We start from the raw sequence: 24,809 nt of genomic DNA, 5'->3' as shown, positions 1-24,809 counted from the left end.
GTTATTTTTCAATGGGGTTGTATGGGCGGTGTCAGGAGGCTGGTATCCTCGAAGCAACATTCCGATACAAAGCGATAGGCAGTCCTGCTAGGTGTTTGTATTGCTGTGCTAATTTGTCTATTTCAACAGTTTGTTTCGGCAGAGAGGGCGGCGAACTGTGTGCACCTTCGAAAGTTCGTAACGTTTGCTACAGTTCGTCATGCCAGAAATCTCCAAAGACCGATTCCTTCTCTTCTCGGTGTTGATTGGCTGTCCAGCCCAGACATAAAGGAGCGGGTTTTCCGCCCAGCCGTTCAATTCCGTCAATTGCCGTTCGGTACTCAATGGTCCTTCACCCGGTGTAGTCCGACGAGCTCCACCAACTCGGAACGAACCGACTATACTTGTTGAGTTCGCATTCGGCTGTATTGGAATGCTCGGAACTTACAAATAAGCCGATGATCGTTGCATGTTGGAATTGGATGGGCTTCTGTGGCTGGAAAACTGACCTGCCGCACTTGCCTGTTCAGTAAACTTCAGCAGATGTTCAAAATGAGTCCTCTGACGTTCCAGGGCTTTTCGTTGGTCCTCCTCTTTGGCTTTGAGTAATTGTTCGAAGTTCTTGTGTTGTTCTGACATCATCCGTCGCATGCTCTCCATTTGCCGTTGTTATGGTGCTAGTCTCTGGTGTCGTTGACGTTTTGGCACCGGCTACGCCCGGATTCGCTATGCAACTACTACAGTCGCAACATACCATCCGACTGTTATCTGCAAAGCCACAAATCTTGCAACTTGAGAAAATCCTCGAGCCATCTTGGTCGGTAGCATCTCCGCGGATACCGCGGTATTTTCAATATGCTCAAACCGTACGTTCGAACGCTTATTGGAACCTCTCGTCATTTCCCAGTTGACAGCACTCCCCGATCGCGTAAACGAAATTTCTAACGAACGGCTGTGGACACTAGTTCTAAGACTCGGGACATAGTACTTGTGACGAATTTCATTAAGAATCGTCTGATGATTTTTAAGGTAATATCGCTGATGGGTGTCCAACAATGTCAGGTCGGATATTGGATGACGCTTAGGAAGCAGGATCGGCTGCTTCACGTCGTTTTCTCAATGGAAGCGTTTAGTTCGACAAACAGCGTTCGTTAGACTTTTGAATGTCTAAGAATGTGTTTTGTGTCCGTAGACTTTTTCCTATTCTTTTATTGTCCGTAGACGGCGTCCCTTATTACTAAAAGGTGAAGGGGTGGGAATCGAACCCATGACCATCTGATTATCAATAAAGATGTGTAGACAACTACTCTACATCTCCCCTCCATAGCCCATTCGACACCGAATAAAGTGAGGTTAAAAATATCGGAAAATCGTTTCGTTGTATTTGCAACACCCACCTTTTAGCGTTATGAAATTTGTGAACAGGTACTTTTGTGAGCAGGGCTGCCACATATATGTACAGATTTATCTGTATTACACAGATTTATTTATTCTGACACAGGTTCATTTTGTATGGAACACAGATTTTCTTTCAACATTTTTTGTATGGACACAGATTTTTTTTGTATGGGACACAGATTTTCTATCAAATCATCTGGCAGCCCTGTTTGTGAGTGAGACACCTATACGATTCGCTCCCAAAATTCTACAAATTTGCCTATCTCTCTAAATATGGACAAATGCACGAGTTCACTAATCTGACGTTTGAGCGGTGCCGAATTCACTCGTTGTCATGGTCACGTAAATAACACGGCATCGCTCAAACGTCAAATAATGAACTCGTGCATCGGTCCATAGGGTGCAGAACCACATGGACACTTCCATGATTCACTTTGGCATGGGGGGTTTTTCTCGGCCGAGTATTCTGAAACCTTGCAATGACAAGCCACAGACAAACAGACGTAACACTGACGAAATTTCCATCGACCACTAATTTAACGACTATTTCAAATCAGAGTTGCTCGCAGTCACTATCAATGTTTAAAATTTGCTGATTTGTACAGGCCGACTGCGATACAAATCGGATCATTCCATATCACATCAACATCTTGCTGTTTACTCCATCACTAGTGCATTGATGGCGATAGACTATGGATATCACTGATGGGTTAAGTTTAGCTTTAAACTAAGCAGATAAAATGGCAATTTATCAGTACGATATTTTTGACAGTGCTGCAGATAGATTGAAACTATGTGTTGGTCACTGAAAAACATCAATGGACCTTTGCACGAGTTCACTAATTTGACGTTTGAGCGGTGCCGAATTCACTGGTTTCTATGGTCACATAAATAACACGGCACCACTCAAACGTCAAATAATGAACTCGTGCATTGATCCATACCATGGATAATGACCACGTGATTACTTATTCTGCAGTGATTATGATCTAGAGTGCGATGTCGCATCACTGCTGTTGGTTGTCAAATCAAAGTGATATTGATAGCTCCCAAGTGATATTAATAGTTTAAGACCATCAGCCATCTGCTGATCTGATTGATATTAAGCAACTCTGTTTCAAATTCGCTATGTTACAAATCTCACAACCAGAGGCGTTTTTCTTCGCGTTTGACGATTCAAACTACCGCCATCTGCCGGTTTTGTTGCACGAAACACTTTTTCGTGCAACATGCTCACCAGATGATGATGGTGTAACTAGGCGACGGATTTTGAAGAAATTTGTTCTAAGTGTTACGTCTGTTTGTATGTGGACAAGCACTTTAGTAGCAATGTGATGGATTTTACTAAGGTGGCGCAGATGATTGATGCGTGCCACTAGTTCTCTCTTTCATTCTCCCGCTGTTCTTATTCAGCGCAAATAGTGACGTCACTATTTGCGCTGCATAAGAACAGCGGAAGAATGAAAGAGAGAACTCTCGAAAACTTATTCATATAGACTCAAGTCAAAAAACTATACAAACTTACTTTATCGATCCTACGTGTTTCGCAGACGAAATTCCACACGTTTCCCTCTGAACCAACTCGATTTTTCACATTTAGTACGTTTAATTTCCGGATTTACAAAACGACGAAAGTAAGATTTTCAACTTTTGCAACCTAACCACTACTTTCGCCGCCCCGCTGTATGGAGAGACAAAGTGACTTAACCACGAATCAAAACAAAACACTACTTGAGTCGATTTTACACTGGTAGAAAAACGTCGCAAGTAACTGAATAAAACGGCTTATCATTTTGTCATAAAATTATTGTGTGAAATAAAAGGAACTCTATAGTTTTTGAACGCGAGCTTATTGTATGCAAAATGTAAGCAATGTACACGTCGAAAAAATGTTAAAAAGATGATTCATTTTAAAACAGTTTTGGAAGACAGGTTGTGATTCTTCTGAATTAATTTTCTCAAAACTGTATGGAAGTTACTTACGTCGATTTGAAAAAGTAATCGAGAACTAGTGGCACGCATCAATCATCTGCGCCACCTTAGTAAAATCCATCACATTGCTTTAGTAGGGCGCATAGAGCTTAGTGACATTTCAACACACGTAGACTAGCATGCGCTCGTCATCATGCGCTCGTCATACACAGTTTTTTTTGTTTTCCTCAAAGGAACTTGCACTCGCTTTCCAGACTCATCAAAATGTATATGGAAATATTACCCAATTTGAAATATTTACACCCGGATTCTGGGTGTTTTTCGAGACAGAGTGCATATTGTTTTCCTCTAAGGTTCACAACTACATCTATACTAGGGCACCCATACCATTGGGCGTGATAACCACTATATTGTGGACATATATGAGCCTCGAAGCTTTCAAAAAACCCACAGCCAAAGTGAATCAAAAAATTAATAAAAATTGAAGGCATGCTTTTTAAATCTTTTGCGCAATGATGAAAAGCGTCTTGTGTTACACAAACGTGAGGGAAGTAGTTTACCACCATTTCCCCTGCGTTTGTGTAACAGAAGACGGTTTTCACATGTGACGCTAATTTTCGCCTTGATTCATCCACCAAAACCGCTGAGTTCCCTCGTAATTAAAACGTCAAACTGCGCGAAAACTGGGACCTGTGTGCCAGTGTGCGTAAACTGTTTACCAAATCGATTCGTGTGTATGCGTGCGTTGACTGAAATTTTATGAATCAAGAAGACAGAAAAAAAATCATTCAATCATTCGCTGGTTGGTTGGCAGGCCAACTTTTCCGAGTAGAAAGTTTGCTCAAAGTGCAATTTGGTGGTGAAAAGTGCATCCAAAACCAGAAAAGTAGCAGCAATTCGGTAAACGGTGAGTTGCTGTGCGCGTTGGTGCTAAATTCGTGCCGTTTGGTGGTGTTTTTAGGGTGGAAAATTGCGACGGAAAAACGCTCGTGCGGGTGTGGTGTGAACGTTTTTTTCTTCGGAAAAGGGGGCAACCGATTTTTATGCTTACTCCTAGGGCTCCGCTTGCTTTGACCTGAGCTGATCAGCATTCTTATGTGATGCAGGTTGTGGGTGGGGAAAGGAAAGGAAGGTTAAGGTGGACCGCGGAGTGCACTCTCAAGTAGAGTAGTAAACAAAAATCAAAATGGCTGCTGGTTCAGTGCTTCTATGAATGAGTGGTGCAATTTTTCCGTTTTGTGAAGATTCGAGATCGAAATCTGATGTAAGGACTTTTTGGCCATTGGTGGCTAAAAAATTGAATGGATTTGAAGTTAAGTTCGTATATGAACAGAGGAAGAACTGTGTGAAGAGCTGAAAATGGTTACGATGAGTAATCACGCAAAATTCCAAGGAATAATTAATTGTCATACAACAAAGTGAAAAAGATAAATCAAACCAAGTGCAGTAAATCTATACTCGGATAAAAGGAAAACAGCAATTTGCCTTTTCCCATAATTCTAAATTGGTGTGAATCGATTGGAACCATTCCTGCCCTCATCATCATCGTGTGTGAGTGTTTATTTGTTTCTACAAACGCAAACATTGTTACGAAGAAAAAACGCAAGGCAAGAAGAGTCGGAAGCTCTTTGATATTCTTCTTCGATTATTAAGGTTCTCCACATCCAAGTCGAATCGAAAACGAAGTAGCACAAAAGGAATAAGTGATAGACGGTGGCTTAGAGCGAACACTTTCAAAATGGAGTTCTCTCGGAACTGGACTTGTGAAGTTGTGTAGAGAAGAGAAGAAGAACCAGACAGATTGATACCTACACAAGAAGAGCCTGCCAAGAATGTTCGGAGAAAGGCAGAGATCGTAAGAAAACCAAGAGGAATAATCTCGTAAAAGATACCGCTTAAAGACTCAACCAGGCTCAAGCTAAGCTAACGAGCAGTTATCCCATTCTCAGTGAGTTCCTTTTCTTCGTTTTTCTCTAATCTAGGGCTGGTAGCAGGTCTCTGTTTTAGAGACTTGGTCACTATTTTAACGCAAGACTTTGAAAAACTCAATTTTAAATAGTAGGTATTTAAAGTCTCTTCTTTTTAATCAATATGGTAAAAAATAATCCTGGTGCAGAACTTTAGATGCACCAAAAAAACACCTTCAGTGACTCTTACGCGATAAGTCTCGTTCAGATTCTAGTGATTTCTCATCAGAAATACTTTCTTCTTGAGGAATGCTTTCAGCGACTCCTCCAGGCAGTTCTCTGGTAAATTTCTTACGAATTCTCTCAGGAATTCGTCCAGAAATTTCTCCAGAGTTATTTCAAGAGATGTTTAATTAAATTTATTAAACTTTTGATTTGAAAAATATTCTTAAAATCCAATCTCCAATAATTTTTCAATGATTATTCTGATTTTTTTTCCGGATACTATTCTAGGAGTTCCCAAAAAAATGTTTCCACCAATTCTTCCTCCATCGATTACTCTAGCAAATCTCCTAAGATTCCTACTGAAGTTTTTCCAAAAAAAAATCTTTAAAGGTTTATTCTAGAGTTTTTGAACAAATTAGTTCTTCCACAAGTTTTTCTATGAATTTCTTTAACCCTCTAATACCCAAATTTTTGTTTTCGATCTAAATATTATTTTTCGTTATCTAAAATCATTCTAAACACGGTTTGGGCAATGATTTATTTTTCTTCGCAAATTTATGAATTTTGGTTTTTGATTTTTATTATTTTTATTTTTGAACATCCCTATCCTTTTCATTTTTTTCTTGAAGCCTCTTCTGGTGACTCAATTTTGACAATAATAAAAAAATGAGTTTTTATTATACTTTTGAAAATGTAAATTTTTTAATTTTTTTCTAGAAAATTTTTTATTTTCCGTGTAACTAACGGAAAAACAGATTTGAAATCATTTCAATACCATCAGGCCCTTCTTCTGTGATAGGTTGATCGTAGAAAAATATAAAAGGTACGATTTTTTATAATACACGTCAAATGAATCCCAGGCATTTGTAGGTTATATAAGAATACAATTTTTCAAACAATTTTCAAAAATACAAAAAAGTTTCAAAAATCATAAAAAACGTTTCTTATATGTGTGTTATGAGTCAAGGCTTAGGCCAAAAATAAAATCATTTTAATTTCCGAGCTACGAAAAAATACACAAAATTCCCAAGTGTACCCCGTCTAAAGGCGGGGTTGGGTATTAGAGGGTTAACATTTCATCTAAGAATTACTCCTGTATTTTTTCCAATACTGGAGTACAACCTCAAGTAAAATTTCCATGGATCAAAATTTCATCTCAGGTTTCACACCAGCAAATACTATATCAATCAATCTGATTACTCCTTTAGAATCCTTCAGTGAATCTTTCAGAATATTAGCAGAGATTTGATAATTTTTTTTTTTCAAGCAATTTATTTAGAAAATCCATTAAGCCTCCTCATTAGTTAAGGAGTTTTTTATGTTTTCTAAAAAGCAGCCTCGGGCTGCAAATCTCTTAGATAAAGATATCTATTTATCTATCTATCTAAGGAGTTTATTTTTACTTGTAAAAGTTTATTAGAAATTTCTACGTAAGTTTCATCATAGATTACTATGGGATTTGTTTTAGAAATATCTGAAACAATTTCAAAAAAATCATTCTTATCAACTCCCTGGGAAAATCCAGGGTAAATTCTTAGAGTTCTTCATCAGAAAATTTCTCAACTTCCTGAAGGAGTCTTATGGGAAATAGACCAGTGCGCCGCCACGCCACGCATATCTCTATGCCCAGGGAAGTCAAGGAAATTTTCATTACGAATAAGATCCTGAACTGACCGGGAATCGAACCCAGACATCTCCAGCATGGCTTTGCTTTGTAACCGCGGACTCTAACCATTCAAGTTAAAAAAGGTTCGTTTTCAGGGACTTATTCCAGGGCAACCGTTAGGAAATATTCTAGGAATACCTCCAAAAATTCAGCTAGAATTTTCCCAACATTTCATCCACGAATTACTCCTGCAATTGTTCCAGACAAATCTCCTGTAACTGTTCAAGCAAAATATGCATAGATTCTTTATAATTCGAATTGTAATTTCATTCTAGCAAATACTACAGCAATTATTCAGACCATTTCTACACAGGATAGCGATTGATCTAGAAAGGAACCGTGCATAAATGGCGTAGATTTTAGGAGTCTACGATTTTGTGACAACAGTCCATTTTACGAAACGGTAACACTGATGATATTGCTGTTACTTTCACACGTTACGACACCGCCTACTGTCAAAATTTCATTCATAAAATAAGCAATCAGCTGTTCAAAAACGTCTCGTAAAATGGACTATGGTGGTAGGGGGTGTCAACAATTCTCGATTACTTTTTCAAATAGACGTAAATAACTTCCATACGGTTTTGAGAAAATACCAGAAGAATCACAACCTGTCTTCTAAAACTGTTTTAAAATGCTTCACCTTTTTGATATTTTTTTGCCATGTACATTGCTTAAATTTTGCATACAATGAGCTTGCTTTCAAAAACTAGGGGGATCCTAATCCGTAATCTACCGTAATCCGGAGGCAAATTGATCACTATTTTGCAATTTTTTGTTGTGTTGTCCTTCGGAATTTAAATATTGTCAAATAAATTTCGACAAAACCAGTACTCCATTGAGCTTTATCAGTTTCTGTAATCGACTTTTCATGAAATAATATATAACATATCATAAAAAATAGTTAAAATATCGGAAAATTTAAATGACACTGGGGCGAAATTGATCATCATATAACAAAGCAGGTTAAAGAATTAAAAAATTCCCTATCCACTAAATTTGGGTCTCCTGGATCTGAAAATGATGTCAAAATTCTTACAACTCGAGTATTTGATTATATTATTGCAAAATTAAACTTTGAAAATCTGCCTTATACGCCTAAATGTAGGCAATTTCCCTTGAAATAATTGTTTGAGAATAAAAGGTTTTATAAGCAAAAAAAACTATACTTGCTATGATGTATGATATCAAAAATGAGTTCAGTAGTTCATACTCAAGCTTACACAATATTTTAAACACTCAAAGTGACATGTAGGCATAGCACCAGTGGATTGTTTAGCACCGAAATTTCCAACTGTATTTCTTACACCTTCAAAAAGTGTGAATATTTCTATGCAAAATTGACCCTAATAAAAATAAAATAGGCCTTTTCATGTGACAGATCCGTCTATGCATTTGTTTACATCGGTGGAGGATCGGTGCTAACATGGGCCTGTCATTTTCATAGAAGAACTGTCAAAGTGCTTCTCGATCAGCTGATTTGAGACGTCATGTGAATAGGCCTATAGTTCAAAATCATCATTAAACATCCATAAACTTCAAAACATGGAATGTCTGGGGTGCCAACGAAAGCTTCAGCATTAGACCTGTTCATTGTTGAAAAAAATTTCTGGAAATTTTAAGGCTTACTTTTAAGGTTTGAAAAATCATAACTCAACACATAAATCAAAATCACTTACTATTTCTCCTATTGAAAGCTAATTCTGTTCTGTTAAAGTTTGCCGAACACACCAATAAGATTAAATTAAGTTTAAACATTGTTTGGTCGAGATTTGTTCTCTACAGTACCCAGAAATCACGGTTTTCTGAATATGTATGCTATAAAAAACACACATTGGCATTATTTTTTTCAGGCCCTAGTCAACGGGAAACAACATAATAAATCTATGAAATCATTAACCATTAACAGCTTACATGTTGCTTTAGGAAATAAATTACAAAAAGTGCCCTAACACCGAACAAGCCATCCCAACCTGATGATAGCTAAATCGTGCATGACACGTGTACCGTCGAATGAATAAATTGAACAAGTAAGCATTGCTTTTTCTTTCCGAGTGATGATTGTTTTGATCGTATTTCACTGACTATTCAGAAAGATTTGAAAACAAGAACCTTGAAGCACAAACCTAAACCAAACTATGTTTAAACTTGATCCAATCATAAAACCGTATTCGACAAAAGTTCGTTGAATTGAATAAACTACTATGTAGAGGTATTTTCAATAAGTTTTAATATTCCGTTCAGTAGTTATGAACTTTCAAAGCTTGAAAATAGTCCAAAAACACGTAATTGATTTGTAGCATATCTAATTTGTCTCCAAATTGACTGAACTTTTGACCAGAAGTTCATTTTGAAAAATCAAAATATTGGTTGACTGAGTTGGTTCTGAGCGAAACGTGTAGAATTTCGTCTGCGAAACACGTAGGATCGATAAAGTAAGTTTGTTCACATGTTTGACTTGAGTCTGTTTGAATAAGTTTTCGAGACTTGTTGATACCCTAATTAAAGTAATTGCAGAAGTCTGTACCTTATTTTCATTAACATTTCAGTCAATTTTAATCATGGTATAGCCTTTTGCAATATTGTTCGCTATGGTATCAAGTAGTGTTCAAGTAGTGTTTTGGACATCAATTGAACGCGATTTTAGTTTGAACTGGAAATCCCATATCAACTTCAATTCAAAGGCGCCAGCTCATGAACGACCGAATGAACTGAAATTGTCAGGAAGTTTTTCTTCCACCCTAAAGAATACTCCTGAAGGGCGTCCAGTGAAGTAATACAACTTTATTTTTCTCCCATCTGAGCTAGGCCAGTCTAATGTTGATACTTTTGAAATTTACTTGATGACGCAAGGTATTCCATGAAATTCCGTGAATAGTTCAGAGATTACTTTTTGATTGATTTATTTCTATTATTGCGGTATGCTTTTACACTGAGACGAGACTCGCGAAGACGGTCTTCTTTTTCTGTGATTGCTGAGTTTTTTTCTTTTTCCACTTTGTGTTTATACCAATTATGCGCATGTTGTTTAAACTGTCTCATGAACCTCTCAGCAAAAAATGATTGAGTTTGCATCACATCGAATCATAAATAGCCGTTTGAGTGAAATTTCATGCCAGAAAACGTAGCAGACATTAGAAATAATAATTCTTCTATTTAGATTTATCAGCAACTTTGGAAAAAACTGCTCCGCCGACTTAGGTTTTTAATAACAGTTTACTTTGAACACAATATTTCTCACTTTTTCAGCCATAAAAACGGTGGGCTGCATTTGACGTTTTGTGAGAGAGGAATCTGGGCTGCATATGACGTTGATATTTTTCCTCGCCGCGAGAGACTCAGCTTTTACATACCCAATGCATGCAGTTCCACTATAAAAAAGAACCTGTGCTTTAGCTCACTTTATGATGGCGAGAGAACATTTCTGATACAACTTTGTTTCGTTGCTTTTCTTTGTTCAAACGAGCTTTTCCAAATCTGAAGAAAAATGAGGAATATACAGTGTTTTAATAGTAGGTCTTCAAAAACAACTGAATAAGCGCTATTATTGTGGTTTACCGTTCGAGACCAGTTGAAAAACTTATCGAACTAATAAATCCTTAATAAGTGTTTATATAATGTCAACATGGCTGCCAAAACGAATGACGGACTACTTAGCCTTAAGTAGATCACACTTAAGTTAACACCACTTAAAATATACCTAACTCGCGTTTCGGATTAGTATCAGCAAATTATTCAGTATTTGCTAAACGACTAGACAAGCGTCAGCACGCTTTTCGTGTGGGACGCGGTACCGACACGTACTTCGCCGAACTGGAGAGATCGATACCGAACGCCGATGAGCACTGTTTGATAGCGTCTCTGGATCTGTCAAAAGCATACTGGCGATACTACCTGGCGACACGGTATACGTCGTACCCTGAAATCATGGATACGTGGTCGGATGATGAACCTTCTGCAAAGCTTCCTCTCGGAGCGAACGTTCCAGGTTTCGTTGGGTTGGGTTACACGTCCAGTGAACACAAGCTGGAAAATGGTATGCCGCAAGGATCAATGTATCGCTGTTCCTGGCTGTTCACTCTCGCTCGTACCTTGACATTCAAATCATATTGCAAAAATGGTGAAGAAAGCATGTGAGTCACGTCTGCGAATACTCCAGATGATCGGCGCCAAACTACCGCGAGGTAATCGGACAAGTCTGCTGCAAGTCGGATCGGCGTTAGTAGCTGCAAAACTGACGTACGGTATCGGATTGAGCCGAGCAGGACCAGCAACAGTGCAGATCCTTGCCTCTGCTTATAATAAAATGGTCCGGTATGCTTCTGGAGCGTTTGTTACTTGCCCGATAATTCCGGTCATGGCCAAAACCTTACCGTTCGAGCTGTTAGCGGTTCAGTGCAATGCGAGACAGCCATCCGCATTCTATCAAAGAACAACCGAAACAACGCCCTCCCTTTGATTCGGCGCACTTCGGATCGTCTAGAGCAGTGCTTCCCAAACTTTTTCAACTTTCGCCCCCTTGAGGCCAATATTAATCTGGAATCGCCCCCCTGATATGTGATTCAAATATTTTAATAAGGACAAAAAATTTCTTTGACGCGCATATCCATAGAATCATAATACAATAACTATTATGTACAATTAAAATTTTTTTTTCAATATCGGTAGCCTTGACTGTAAATTAAAATATCGATTTTAAAAATATCTTGCGTACATTACAGGCTACTGATTTAGTCTGCAAAAGTTTGGTCCAGTTTCAACTTAACAAATGTAATTTGGCGCCTTGTGACGTAGTTGGGGGCGAAGTTCTCCAAAACTGAACCATAACCTTTTATTTTCACATGAATATGTTATATTTGGGTGAACTGCAATGATTCTGTTCGCCATTGTTCGTTTTTGAAAGATCTCACCCTGTGAATTGTTGTTAATCTGCTATTTCTTAAATTACTGAAATAATTTTCAGAAATTGTGAGTAATAAATGCCTGACGTTTCTAACGCTTTTCTTTATCCAATCCAAAAACCCTGAAAATTATATGAAAATCCAGAATGTTTTTCAGCTCAATTATCCGTTCAATTTATCAAAAGGGTGTTTATCTAACACCAAGAAAAACTCGAATTTTCCGGACGTTCTGGAGGTATAAATCCAACGCATTTCTAAAATTTCTTCAAATCTATTTATAAATAGAGTTTTTTTGGCTTTGGCATCGCTGGAACGCGATTTTTATAGGCTAAATTTTCCAAAATTTGTTTATAAAATGATTAAAAACATCACAAATGATACTGTAGATTTTTGTTGGAAAAGGCTGAATGCCAGAAATTTTAACTTCCAAATCTTCTAATGATTAACTTTCAAATCTTATTCAAAAAGCTCAATGAATAACTCAAATATGTTGTGTTTGACAATCATGTAAAGTTGTCTAAAATATTTTTAAAATGACCATGATTAGAGATATAACACCCAGGGGGGCGAATTCGACCACTTTGGGAATCACTGGTCTAGAGGAAATCACAGGCACGGCACTCCCTGCTGTCGACCATCTTATGAGACAAGGCGACCGTGCTTTGAACGGTCGTAAACCTTCGATTGTATGGGACGTGAAGAGGAGTGTTCGAGCCGGTGACCCAGAGAGAGAGAGAGAGTCCACCTAGTCGTTCAGCAACTATATTCGACTCGTTTCCACAACTTGACCGTCGTATACATTTACGGATCAAAGTGTGAATATACGGTAGGAGCCGGATCTTCCAAACACCCGTGGATTCAAGAGATCGAGCACCTAGTGCGAAACAAAAATGTTCGTTTCTGTTGGATCCCGGGGCATGCCGGCTTAACCGGCAATAACGAAGCTGATCGCTTGGCCAACATGGCTAGACACCAATCGGTTTTTGACATTCCTATCCCCGGCAAGATGCTCTGAGGGCATTAAGAGAAACCATTCAGCGCCAATGGGATTATCAATGGTTCGAAACTAGAGAGAACAAGCTGAGGGAGTTAAAAAAACTACACTGAGACACACGCTATGTCTGAACCAGACGATTATAAAAATCGAATGTACATCGGATTTTTTCTCGCTCGAGATCAGTATTTTGGTCTATATTTTCATAATCGGAAGGTTTTAAAATATTCTATCGGTGAAATTCTTTCCATACATTTTGTATGGGCGGAAATGCGTCGAATACCTGATTTTCATGGGATTTAGTATGAAAAATGGCTAAAAAGTGGAAAAAATCAAAATTTCACCGATGGAATATTTTAAAACTTTCCGATTATGAAAATATAACCTAAATACTAAACTCTAGCAAGAAAAAATCCGATGTTCATTCGATTTTTATAATCGTCTGGTTCAGACATAGCGTGAGACATGGTTAGACAGTGGCAATGCGGCCTACCAACGCGTGTTAACGAGGTTGAGAATCGGCCACAAGCGGCTCACACATATTCTCCTCCTGAAAAAGAACCTGCGAGTTTTGTGGAACCGTACTGGATGTTCGACACCTAATCTTACACTGCAGAGAGTATGAAAACGAAAGAAAACGATACGACATCGATACTCTTACAGTGAAAGAAGCACTAACAGTAAAGAAAGGAAAGAAAAGTTAATAAAGTATCTACGTGAACAAGATCGTATGTGAAATTGTGAATGAAATTGTAATACGCAATTGGTGTGAAGTGTCACTAATAAACACAAAAAAAAAGTATTAGCTTTGTCAACAAAGTTGATTACACCTTTGAAAACTTCAATTATATTTATGCAAGCGAAAGTTTTTGAAAAATGAAATATGTGAATTAAGAAAATATATTAGATGTCCGAAAACGAGAAGAAACTGAATGTCTGTGACGCGAACGAAATGTTTAGCATCCTTGAAAGGAATTGCAATTCGGTTAAAATTTCTGTAATCAAGTCAGTACATGACTTGTTTGTTTGTTTTTCTCTAAGGCATAATTTGTTTTTCATAGTAATCGTCTACTTGATCTTGATCGTGCTTAGTCGATTCTTCTATATTCAATTGGGTGAATATTCCCAAGTAACACCAAGCATTATAACATTGCACGTATTCTACTGCATACAGTGAAACCTCCATGAGTCGATGTTCCATGACTTGATATCGACTCATGGAACCATACTAGAAATAAAATTTCATGGTTGCTATGATGGTCCCTCGATACAGCTTTCCAAAGGATTTCTGTCCCATGACTCGATGTTTCCATGAGTCGATGGTCCCTTCAATATCGACTCATGGAGGTTTCACTGTATCAACAATACTGATGTGACATTGCTTTACTTTATGAATTGCTTGGTTGCTTTAAAAACATTATTGCATTACTTCAACTATATCAGGGCCTTTTTCCATTTTTGAACTATTTCAATGGTAGGCTTACGGCAATGCAGCTGCTTTATATAAGCAATGATATAATGCTCCATGGTTACTTGGGTTTGTAACGTTTTTTTAATAAATGCTCATCTTAAAAAATTACAGATCTACATTCAGCAAGTTTAACCCGTTAACGCCCAAGGTATCTCACAATTGGAATTCAGCTCCATTTTCGTTATTCATTGTCGTATTCCCATAAATTAAACCTTATTTCACCAAAAAATTTCAAGTCTATGGTGGGGATCCAAAAAAATTCTTGAAAGTGTGTCGTCCATATCTAGCTGTTCTATAAGTTTATTTTCGAGATTAATCAAATATATTTTCATGCAGTTCGACCCATTATAATGTAAACAAGTTGAAAAAAATGCTGGTGAGGGGTAATTCATAAATTACGTCACGTACAGAAGAGGAAGGAGGGGGTTACAATGAAACGTGGCTACCAATTTAAAAATGGGAATCCTTACAAAAAGTGTGATACAGAGGAAAATTGAGTAAATGAATAAAGCAAAACTTTGCGTGACGTAATTTATGGACGTACCCTGATAAAGAAATTGCAACATAAAGAATATAATTTTCAGAGGCGAAAGGTGCATGCCAGAACTAAATCATTTAGTGACTTCAATTCAATTTTCAACCATTTATTCCAAAAACAAAATAAAATCTAACATCAAATATTTTGATTTACAAAAAAAAACTTACAGATGTTTCAGAATAGTCTTCAAAAAGATTATTTAAAACTTGCCAGCTGACAATGGAAACATAACTATCAAAATATTTTTTTCCGGGTCAAGTTATTAGTATACAATCCCAGACAACCAAAATGTACGTATAACGAAATCACCTGGAGGCTTTGTATGTGCAAAATTTCACTTATAGGATGTCGCGAAAAGGCCTTCTACGTACAAAAGTGGAGACGATATGCGTGCATATATTATGTGATGAATAATAACATACATTGCGAGTGTATACATATTCTACCGAACTAACCTGTGATCTTATGCGACTTAACATATGATAATAAATGTTGATTTGACAGCTGCTACGAATTGATTCGACTTACTTTGTACGAGTATACGGGACGAAGCAAAATGTACAAATGAACTCAGAAAAAAAAGTGTTTTAAACGAGGAAACTCATCAATCTGACGAGTTTATCCACGGTGTTTTGCGAGTTTGATGTAATTAGTGTGAATAAACGAGTTATAACGTGAACTTTCATGCGATTTCTGGTTGTCTGGGATGTGACTCGGTTCTGACAGTGATCGAAATACATATTTGGCAATATCAGAATTTCGTTAGTGCTGATCAAAAGTTAGTCCTTCAGTGCAATGACAGTCAAATATTGGACTCCAACTATTACATGCTTTACAGATGTGAATATTTGAAGCCAACATTATTCGACTATATCGTTGAAGTTACTGCATCACTGATGCATATAGTCTTATTCACCGATAGAACCGAATCCACGCGGTCCAATGTTTTTGACACTAGAGCTGGCCAGAATACCTGGGAAGTATACTGAAGCGTGCCCGCTCAAATGTCACAATTCTTGGACCGAGTGAGTTCAGCAAGGAAGGCTCTTTACTGGTACCGCGTCGCTGGTTGTAAAAAGTAAACAGCCATATAACACTACGACCAAACAATGGCGAAGGCGTAATCAATTTTCTCGAAAAAATCATTTTGGGAATTAAGTAGAATTTTCTGATTAAATTGGCAACAACGCACTGCAGTAGCGCGTAGTAAATAACTGCTTGCAAACAATATTTTTCAAGCGCATTTATTACGTGTAATTTTGCGAATAATAATTTTTACTTTTCCACGTTTAAGTCATAAAACTGGTTCTGGACTTAGGTTGGTGGCTATTCAATTTTACTCTCATTTGACAGCCGCCCTTCACCCTTGGAGTTCAGTTCATGGATGGATAAGTCAATTTGTCGTTTTTTTCGTTCTTCACTCCCTTCAAAAAATCAAAAGATCTAAATGGTGTCAAGTTTCATCTAAAAATGTAAGGAGCATTGCATCCAAAATAAGCGATTGTTGCTCGAATTGCTCAAATCGAAGTATCCATTGTTTTGATCTAGTCAGACCAATTTCTTATTGGTTGTTTCCTTGATGTTTCGTACATAAAAGCAATTCCCAGCTAATATGTTTTTTTTTTGCGAAAATATCTCCTTTAGTTGATCATCGTTTTCGAAGATACCAAATTTTTCATCACTGGACTTCAATATAGGCGAATAAATCATTTGTCGACTAGCGCCATCATGAGAATGACTTTCAAACTAAGAAGGTTTTAGGCGAATAGCTTTCTTTAGATTTAATCAGTGGACTGATATATAAGCGAATAAAATGTGTGTCCAGTAGTGCCATTTAGGTGATTTCCGAAGTAATAAGTTTCCAGACGAATAGGTCTCATTAAGTTCTCCAACTTTGTCAAAAACACTAACTTTGTATCCAATCTCTAGATTGAGATAGACGTACATAATATATTTGTCTACTAGCGCCATCTTGGAAAAATTTTCCAAACAACTTTGTTTCTGGGCGAATAGATCACATTTAGTTGAACACTTTTGTCGAAGATACCAATTTCAAGAGATCGATTTTTTTCAGTCTCATCGCTGGACTGATATAAAAAAAATAAAATATTTGACCACTAGCGCCACCTTGTGAGTGTTTTCCGAACTAATATGGTTTTAGGCGAATAGGATTCATTTAGTTGTTCAACATTGTCCATGACACAAACTTTGTATCTTATCACTTGACTGAGATATCAGCAAATAAAATCTTTGCCCACTAGCGCCATCTTGTGAGTGTTATAAGGTTTTATGTGGCTAAGTATCATTTAGTTGTTCAACATTGTCGAAGACAACAATTTTGTATCTCATAACAGAACTGAGATGCAAGCAAGTACAATATTTGCCCACCAGCGCAATCTAGTGAATGTTTTCCGAACTAATAAGTTTTCGGGTGAATAGATCTCATTCAGTTGAACACATTTGTCGAAGACACCAATGTTGTATCTCATCACTGAACTGAGATATAAACAATCAAAATGTTCGATCGCTAGCGCCATCTTTTGAGTGTATTCCGAAAGGTTTTAGTCGAATAGGTCTCATTTAGTTGATCAACTTTGTCGACCACATCAATTTTGTGTCTAATAACTTGACTGAGATACAAGCAAATAAAATCTCTGCTCACAAGCGCCATCTAGTGAGTGTTTTCCCAACTAATAAGTTTTCGGGTGACTAGATCTCATTCAGTTAAACACATTTGTCGAAGACACCAACGTTGTATATCATCACTGAACTGAGATATAAAATGTTCGACCATTAGCGCCATCTTTTGAGTGTTTTCTGAACAAATAAGGTTTTAGACGAATAGTTCTCATTTAGTTAATCAACTTTATCAAAGACACCAATTTTGTATCTCATAACTGGACTAAGATATAAGCAAATAGAGTTTTGGCTCACTAGCGCCATCTTGGGAGTGTTTTCCGAATTTGTAAGATTCTATGCGAATAGGTATTATTTAGTTATTCAACTTTGTCGAAGACACCAATTTTGTATCTCATAACTGGGCTAAGATATAAGCATATAAAGTTTTGGCTCACTAGCGCCATCTTGGGAGTGTTTTCCGAATTTATAAGGTTCTATGCGAATAGGTATTATTTAGTTGTTCAACTTTGTCGAAGACACCATTTTTGTATCTCATAACTGGGCTAAGATATAAGCAAATAAAGTTTTGGCTCACTAGCACCATCTTGGGAGTGTTTTCCGAATTTGTAAGGTTCTATGTGAATAGATATTATTTAGTTGTTCAACTTGGTCGAAGACACCAATTTTGTATCTCATCGCTGGACTGAGATATAAACGAAGCAAATATTTGTACGCTGGAAAGGTGTTTAATATGTTGCTTATATATGCGACATTTGTTGGCGTCTGTGCGCCACCTGGTGAGTTAATTCTGAATTAAATTAGTTACCAAGTGGAAGTCAGCAGTCCTGTGATCAACTTTGCAGAAGACAGTTTTCTCCTAAACCTCTTTATTTTCCGGATATTTGCACTACAAGTACTGTCCTATTTATAGGACGCTGGGCGTTCGGGGCTTCTGTCCTATTTTTAGGACGCTGGGCGGATATGGGTTAAGTGCAGCTTGTTAACAACATTTATGCCATTTTCATTTCAAATTCATAAAGTCAGATCGGCTAAAAAAAAAACACATGGACTTCCTAGCTTTGCGTCTATACATATCCAATTCAAAATGTGTTGATCTGCCGCTTTGATTAACAACTTTCCGTAAACCATTTCATCCATCGCGGAACAATGACGTGATGTGTCGGTGTTTTTGATCTGAATTGTTTAATTTAATTCAAATAATTAGCACTTGCTGTCGAAATGTGATGAATTGCCAACAATTTAAATAATGTGAGTGATCTCACTTTACGAAAACTACTCATCATATTATTTTTTGCTGGATTCAGCAAAATGCCATGGACTATTGGTTTTGGTTATTCTTGAATACCTATTTCAAAAAAAGTTCCGGTTAGGCGTAATATAAACATCTTCAGATGAACATCATATAATAGTATCATCCGGCAGTTCAATATTTATGATTCTTCTTACAGATTACAAAAAAGTCAAGATAAAGACCAATCATAAAAACGGTTATATCCAGATAATCATGCCAAATCAAGAACATTCGATAAAATAATGTATTCGATGGATAGTAATTCGCGATCTTTCATTTAAAAGTAAAAATATCATAACTTCTGAGCGCTACCGGATACTTGAAACGGATTCTCCCAGGTATTTTCATAGAAATTACACGAAGAATTCCCCCTGAATTTGCACACAGGATTCCAAGAATTCTCCTTCAGAATTTTTACAAGAAATTCCTCCAGAAATTTATCTATGGATTCCATCAGCAGGGCTGGTAGCAAGTCACTTTTTAGTGACTTGGTCACTTTTTTGAAGCCAGTCACTTTAAAGTCTCTTTTTTGAAGCCATTTCAACTAAAGTCACTTTTTTCGTCAAAAAGTCACTTTTTTCAACTATTTTGAGCAAAAATTTCGGAATAAAATTGAGTTTTATTTTTCAATTCAAACTAATTTTTAAGGTAGGTCATCACAAGTACAACGTAATTTCAGTATCAAATTATTGCTTCATAGTTTTCTTGTGAAAAAAGTTAATCTCCCATTGAGTTCCATGTAGTTTGTATTAGTATCTAAGTTATTATTAGTATGGTGTAAGCTTGTTGTTGCAAAACTAAATGTTTACTATCCTTTTTGAATATCTTGTGCAATTTAATTTAACCTTCCAGTCGTCGCGTGGTTGACCATCGTCAGAACCACCACGCTGCTGTTGTGATCGTAAAGCGAGGTTTTTTCACCAGCGCGACGACTGAAGGGTTAGTAGGAGTTTTTATATTTTGTGGTGGATAATTAAATGTTTATCTTCTATTTTCCAATACTACGTTTTCAAACATGCATTCCAATGATTTTCTTTGTTTTCGAAACTCGTAACCAATCCATCCAATTATGAAGCACATTGGCTCCTAAAAATTTCACAATATCTATAATATAGCTGAAAATCAATAAATCGTAAAACAAAGAATAACTATTGAATGTTCTATTTAAGAATAAAGATTTATCATACTTCTAAGGACAGACTTTAATTGCAAACCAAACCTTTCAAAATGGCTTTGACTAAAGTATACATCCATTTTTCTTATATATGAATATATTTTATCAATTGTTTCTAGGAATACATTTTAATTGAGCCTCTTTCGAAACTCGTTTGAAAACAGATATTCATGGATTAAAACTTAAGAATGGTAATACAGAAATGCTTCACACAATTTATTGTTTCCATTGAATCGCTCATGGAATCATGCATGCTTTCTTCAAAAAAATGAAGTGCCACTCTCTTTTCGAGGGTCACTGAGATTAATTTGACAAGAGTATGCATAGAGTTAAAGTGATTTTTATGGCGTCGTTTAAGAGAATTTGACCGACTATAACCCCCCAATGTCAAGTAAAGAAGAAATGTAATCGCCTATCTCGATGCGTGTAAAATTTCTTCCAAGAAATTGTCAAAAAATCACATTTCTTTGATCCCAGTACGCAGTTGAGAAGAAATGTCTTTTTAAATGGGACTCTCTGTAAGAAATTTCTTGATCCATTCAGCCAAGAAATGTCTTTACTTTTCTTGAATAAAACAGAATACTTAGCTTATTAGATAGCAGCGTTAGTTGTGAAACATATAGACCGCGCCTTTTTAAGGGAATCTTATGAAGTGAAATAGAAATGTTTATTCTGTGAATATTGTTATTGATCGAATTTCACCTGTATGCTTATAATTTTTCTAAACTAAATCTTAAATTCTTATCAACTTGAAGTCATGGAAAAGTTTCAGAATCTACACAATTTACAATTAATTCAATTGTAGCTGTTTTTAAAATGACATTTTTTGGAAGTTTGAATAAAAATCTGAAATTACAAAATTTTTATTTAATATAAAACGATAAATTCTTATTAAAATTTACATTACAAAACAAAATTCTTTGGTAATATCGTTTCGATTCATATTACGGACAGTTTGAAATTCCGGACACTCTACTTGGTATGGGAAACATTTCACACGAAATGGTTCAATTTTTGCGGTACAAATGTTCTCACTTTCGAAACTCGTTTTAATAAGCATTTACCATAGATAGGGAGCCGGATCCTATTCTTGGCTCTTTTGATTCACTTCGGCAGTGAGGTTTTACAGATCTCATATTTGGCCACAATATGCGCCGTACTACCTATGAAAATTTGTAATGCCCAACTACCTTAGCCGTCTCTCTAGTGATTTGACAATTTCAATTGAAGATTTTATTTTTCTATTAATGATTTGTTTGACCTGTACGTTTTGATTTTCAAGTCACTTTTAGTCACTTTTTCGAGAATCGGAAGTCACTTTTTAGTCACTTATTTTTCAAATCGGCTCACTTAAATAACTTTTTTCGGTGCCACTTTTCACTACCAGCCCTGCATCAGGGATTCCGCCGAAAATTGCAAAGTATTTCTTCAAAAATTTTGCCAGTGATTTCATCCAAAGATTCATCTAGGAATTCAAGGGATTTTTCCAGCAAATTAACCAAGTTATTCTTCAGAGATTTCATCAAGAACTTTTCGGCATTCCAGTTGGGATTCCTCCAAAATTCTACCAGAGATCCCAGAAATTCCACTATTAGTTTCTTCAGGAATTTCATCAGGGATTTCAAAAGGAATTTCACCAGGATTTCGCCAGAATTTTAGAATTGGGATTTTTTTAGAATGTCTTATCTTAAGTCAAGGAATACCTCCAGTGATTTCCTGCTTAGAGTATGATTTGTTTCTCATACGTAATCAAAAATGTCTATGATAGACTAAAGCATAATTCAAGCACACTGCGAAATAAGTAGAAGAACCAAAATTTCTCATCATATCCTAACGTAGTATGAGGCTTCTGTTCCTACGTAAGATATGAAAAATTAAGGTGAGGATAAATCAAAGCCAAACTTTACATTTTCAGAAGCAAAAATCTGGCGAATAAGATAGCCATTCATTCTGTAAACTTGATCGATTGGCTACCACTCCAGAGTGACCATTTGATAACATTTGCTGCATGAATGGCTGCCTGGTTCTTCAGATTTGTGCTATCAAAAATTTAAAGTTGGTCTTTTCTTCATCTTCTCCTTACTGTAATGTTCAGCAAATGATCGCTCTCATCTTCTATTGTATGCCACAAGTGTTCCAAAGTAAGCTAATTTTAAACTACATCCAACATGGTGCTGTCTTTACCTGCAATCATGTACCTTTTTGGTGGAATCGATCTGCTATACCAATGTATCGTCCAGCAAAAGATTTTTTGTCATGCATTGCTATTCAAATAAGAACAACAACAACATGCACATGCGTCTCATCACCCGGTATCAAGTGAAGAAAAGCGTAGAAACACCGCACAATTCCAGCTGAAAAAGAACAGTACTAAATGCAATAAAAACACCATCAAACATATAGGCACACACCGGCATCGAATTCCACTGAGCAGCAACGCGGTAACGGATGGGGAATCCTATAGCAAGCCTGGAATAACAAAACAGCGCTCTTCCCCCTCCGAACCCGCGTGCTAGCTCAGAATGGGAATGAAAGAACAATTTCTTGAAGAAATGAATAATTAATGTGTGTGATCTTTTCTCTTTTCCGTACCATTTGTTCCTGCGCGCCATCATGCTGTTATAGGTGTGGATTCTTTTCGCCCGTGGTTACCAATATGAGCTATCAAATGCCGCAAAATCGAACAAGTAAGTACACGCTTTTTGAATTTCAGATCATCTGTGTTTTGGGGAAGTCTAGGGAGTAGTTGTTCATCACGTCAGCTTTACTTCACATATTGGTATTACAATGGCCTTTGCTTCAATAATGGAATTAGTTAAAGTTTCGAGAGAATTGTCAATATCACGTTTAGTTTGCTAAGAAATGTTAACATCAAGGTTTCTATCGATATATGTTTCATATGTATTCCAACCAATTCGAAAATAATTGAATGTGGAGCTGATAGGATTGAGAATCGCTTCATGGGATATTTGAAATTTAACAGGGACATTATCAGAATCAAAATCAGCGTGAGTAACCAGTTGTCTACAAAGGGGACTAGAGTCAGTTAGGGCCAAATCAATCGTAGAATGGTTTCTAGAAGAGGAAGTAGGGCTATTAGGGCTATTACACATCAAATAAAACTCTGCCATTGGAATTGCTTTGCATTGAAGTCACCATTGACAACAAATTTTGACTTATTGTGAGTCAATTTCTACAAGTCAGTTCGATGCAAATTAAATTGCTGGCTAGTGCATTGAAAAGTCAAATAGGCAGATGAAAGTATATTTACCAAGCTGTGTTTCAAAAGAAACACCCAATGTTTCAAAACCTTTAGTTTCAAATGATGAACAAAGTTGATATTTTATGCGCCTATTAATGATGATAGTAACTCCTTCACATGCTCCATCTAGTCGATCATCACGACAATCTAAAAAGTTTGTTTGGACCCAGGTTTCAAATAAGTTTAAGTATTTAATAAAAATATTTTAATCCATTAGAGAAACGTCATCCAATAATAATTTTATTAGTAAATTTCACACCAACTTGGACTGCTTCAGCCACGGTTTTGAACATTGCATCAATCGTTGATTAAATTGTTCAGTTAGAAAATCAACATCAAAGGGAGACATGTTACTAGAAGTTGGTGTATTTTCTGATGATTTTCTGTTAGGATTATTGGTTGATGAAGAGGCGGAATAGAAGTTACCTGCAGCGGTAGGGGTATTTTCATTTGATTTGAAACAATTCGAACCGTTAACCTTAGGAAGAAAAGGGGATGAACATAAATTACAATATTGGTATAGGATTTTCCTTGGGTGCCATTCGAAATTTAAAAAATCGAACGGGTACCCGAGGGAAAAAATAGCTTGTGAATGAGCATGATTATCATACCCATCAGAGTATGATTATTGAGCAAGGGATTGTTTACTGAAAAATTCGATTGCCAGAAGGGCAATCCCAAAAATTAGACGTATGGTTGCCCCGCATTGTGCGCATTCAAACTTTTTGGTATCTTTCTTCACAGAACAGACGCCCTTAGCGTGAGAAGAACCTCCGCAAATGATACGTTCAGCATCCAAGGGGCAATGTTTAGTACCATGACCCCACTTTCGGCACCGACAGTACTGAGTGAGGTTCTGGAAATTTCATCCAGGTTTTTGGAAATGTTCTCTTGTCACACGGACATCGAACATAATTCTTGCTTTTTCTAAAGCTTTAATATTACTTAGATCACTTTTGTTAAAATGAACTAAATAATGTTTTTCAGAAAGTCTTCTCCGACGACTACCGGATTGAGTGTTTTTTATAATGATTAACTTGTACTAGGGAAAATCCAAGTAAATCATTTGTTCTATTTTTGACCTCTTCAGATGACTTCTATGGGGCCCAGAAAGCCGTAGCGGTAAACGCGCAGCTATTCAGCATGACCATGCTGAGGGTCGTGGGTTCGAATCCCGCTGGTCGAGGATCTTTTCGTAAAGGAAATTTTCTCGATTCCCAGAGCATAGAGTATCTTCGTACCTGCCACACGATATACATATGCATAAATGGTCAATCGGCAAAGAAAGCTCTCAGTTAATAACTGTGGAAGTGCTCATAAGAACACTATTCTGAGAAGCAGGCTTTGTCCCAGTGGAGACGTAACGCCAGAAAAAAGAAGAAGATGACTTCTAGTCACTTGAGAGACCTCCCAAGACGACCTTGAACTAAC

At 36.9% G+C, this 24,809-nt stretch overlaps 1 protein-coding gene across 6 annotated transcripts in view; it reads left to right on the top strand.

Moving 5' to 3' along the window:
* Positions 1–4,066: 4,066 nt before the first annotated feature.
* LOC5576477 (armadillo segment polarity protein) overlaps positions 4,067–24,809 on the top strand; it is a 91,458-nt gene continuing 70,715 nt past the window's right edge. For 4 of the 6 annotated variants that reach the window (XR_002500502.1, XM_021844860.1, XM_001662620.2 and 1 more), the window contains exons 1-2: positions 4,067–4,216; positions 22,742–22,803. Coding sequence is in view for 5 of the 6 variants with exons in the window: in XM_021844860.1 (XP_021700552.1) it covers positions 22,773–22,803 (31 nt within the window). In the remaining variant the exon portion in view is untranslated. Of the gene's footprint in view, positions 4,217–4,496; positions 4,861–5,237; positions 5,258–22,741; positions 22,804–24,809 lie in introns of those variants that run through there. The other 2 variants (XM_021844829.1, XM_021844832.1) reach the window with 2 other exon arrangements.

Source organism: Aedes aegypti, chromosome 1 (genome assembly GCF_002204515.2).
Source record: "Aedes aegypti strain LVP_AGWG chromosome 1, AaegL5.0 Primary Assembly, whole genome shotgun sequence".
Lineage (NCBI taxonomy): Eukaryota > Metazoa > Arthropoda > Insecta > Diptera > Culicidae > Aedes > Aedes aegypti.
The sequence above is the reverse complement of the archived record's forward strand: the minus strand, read 5'-3'. Positions and strand labels throughout refer to the sequence as shown.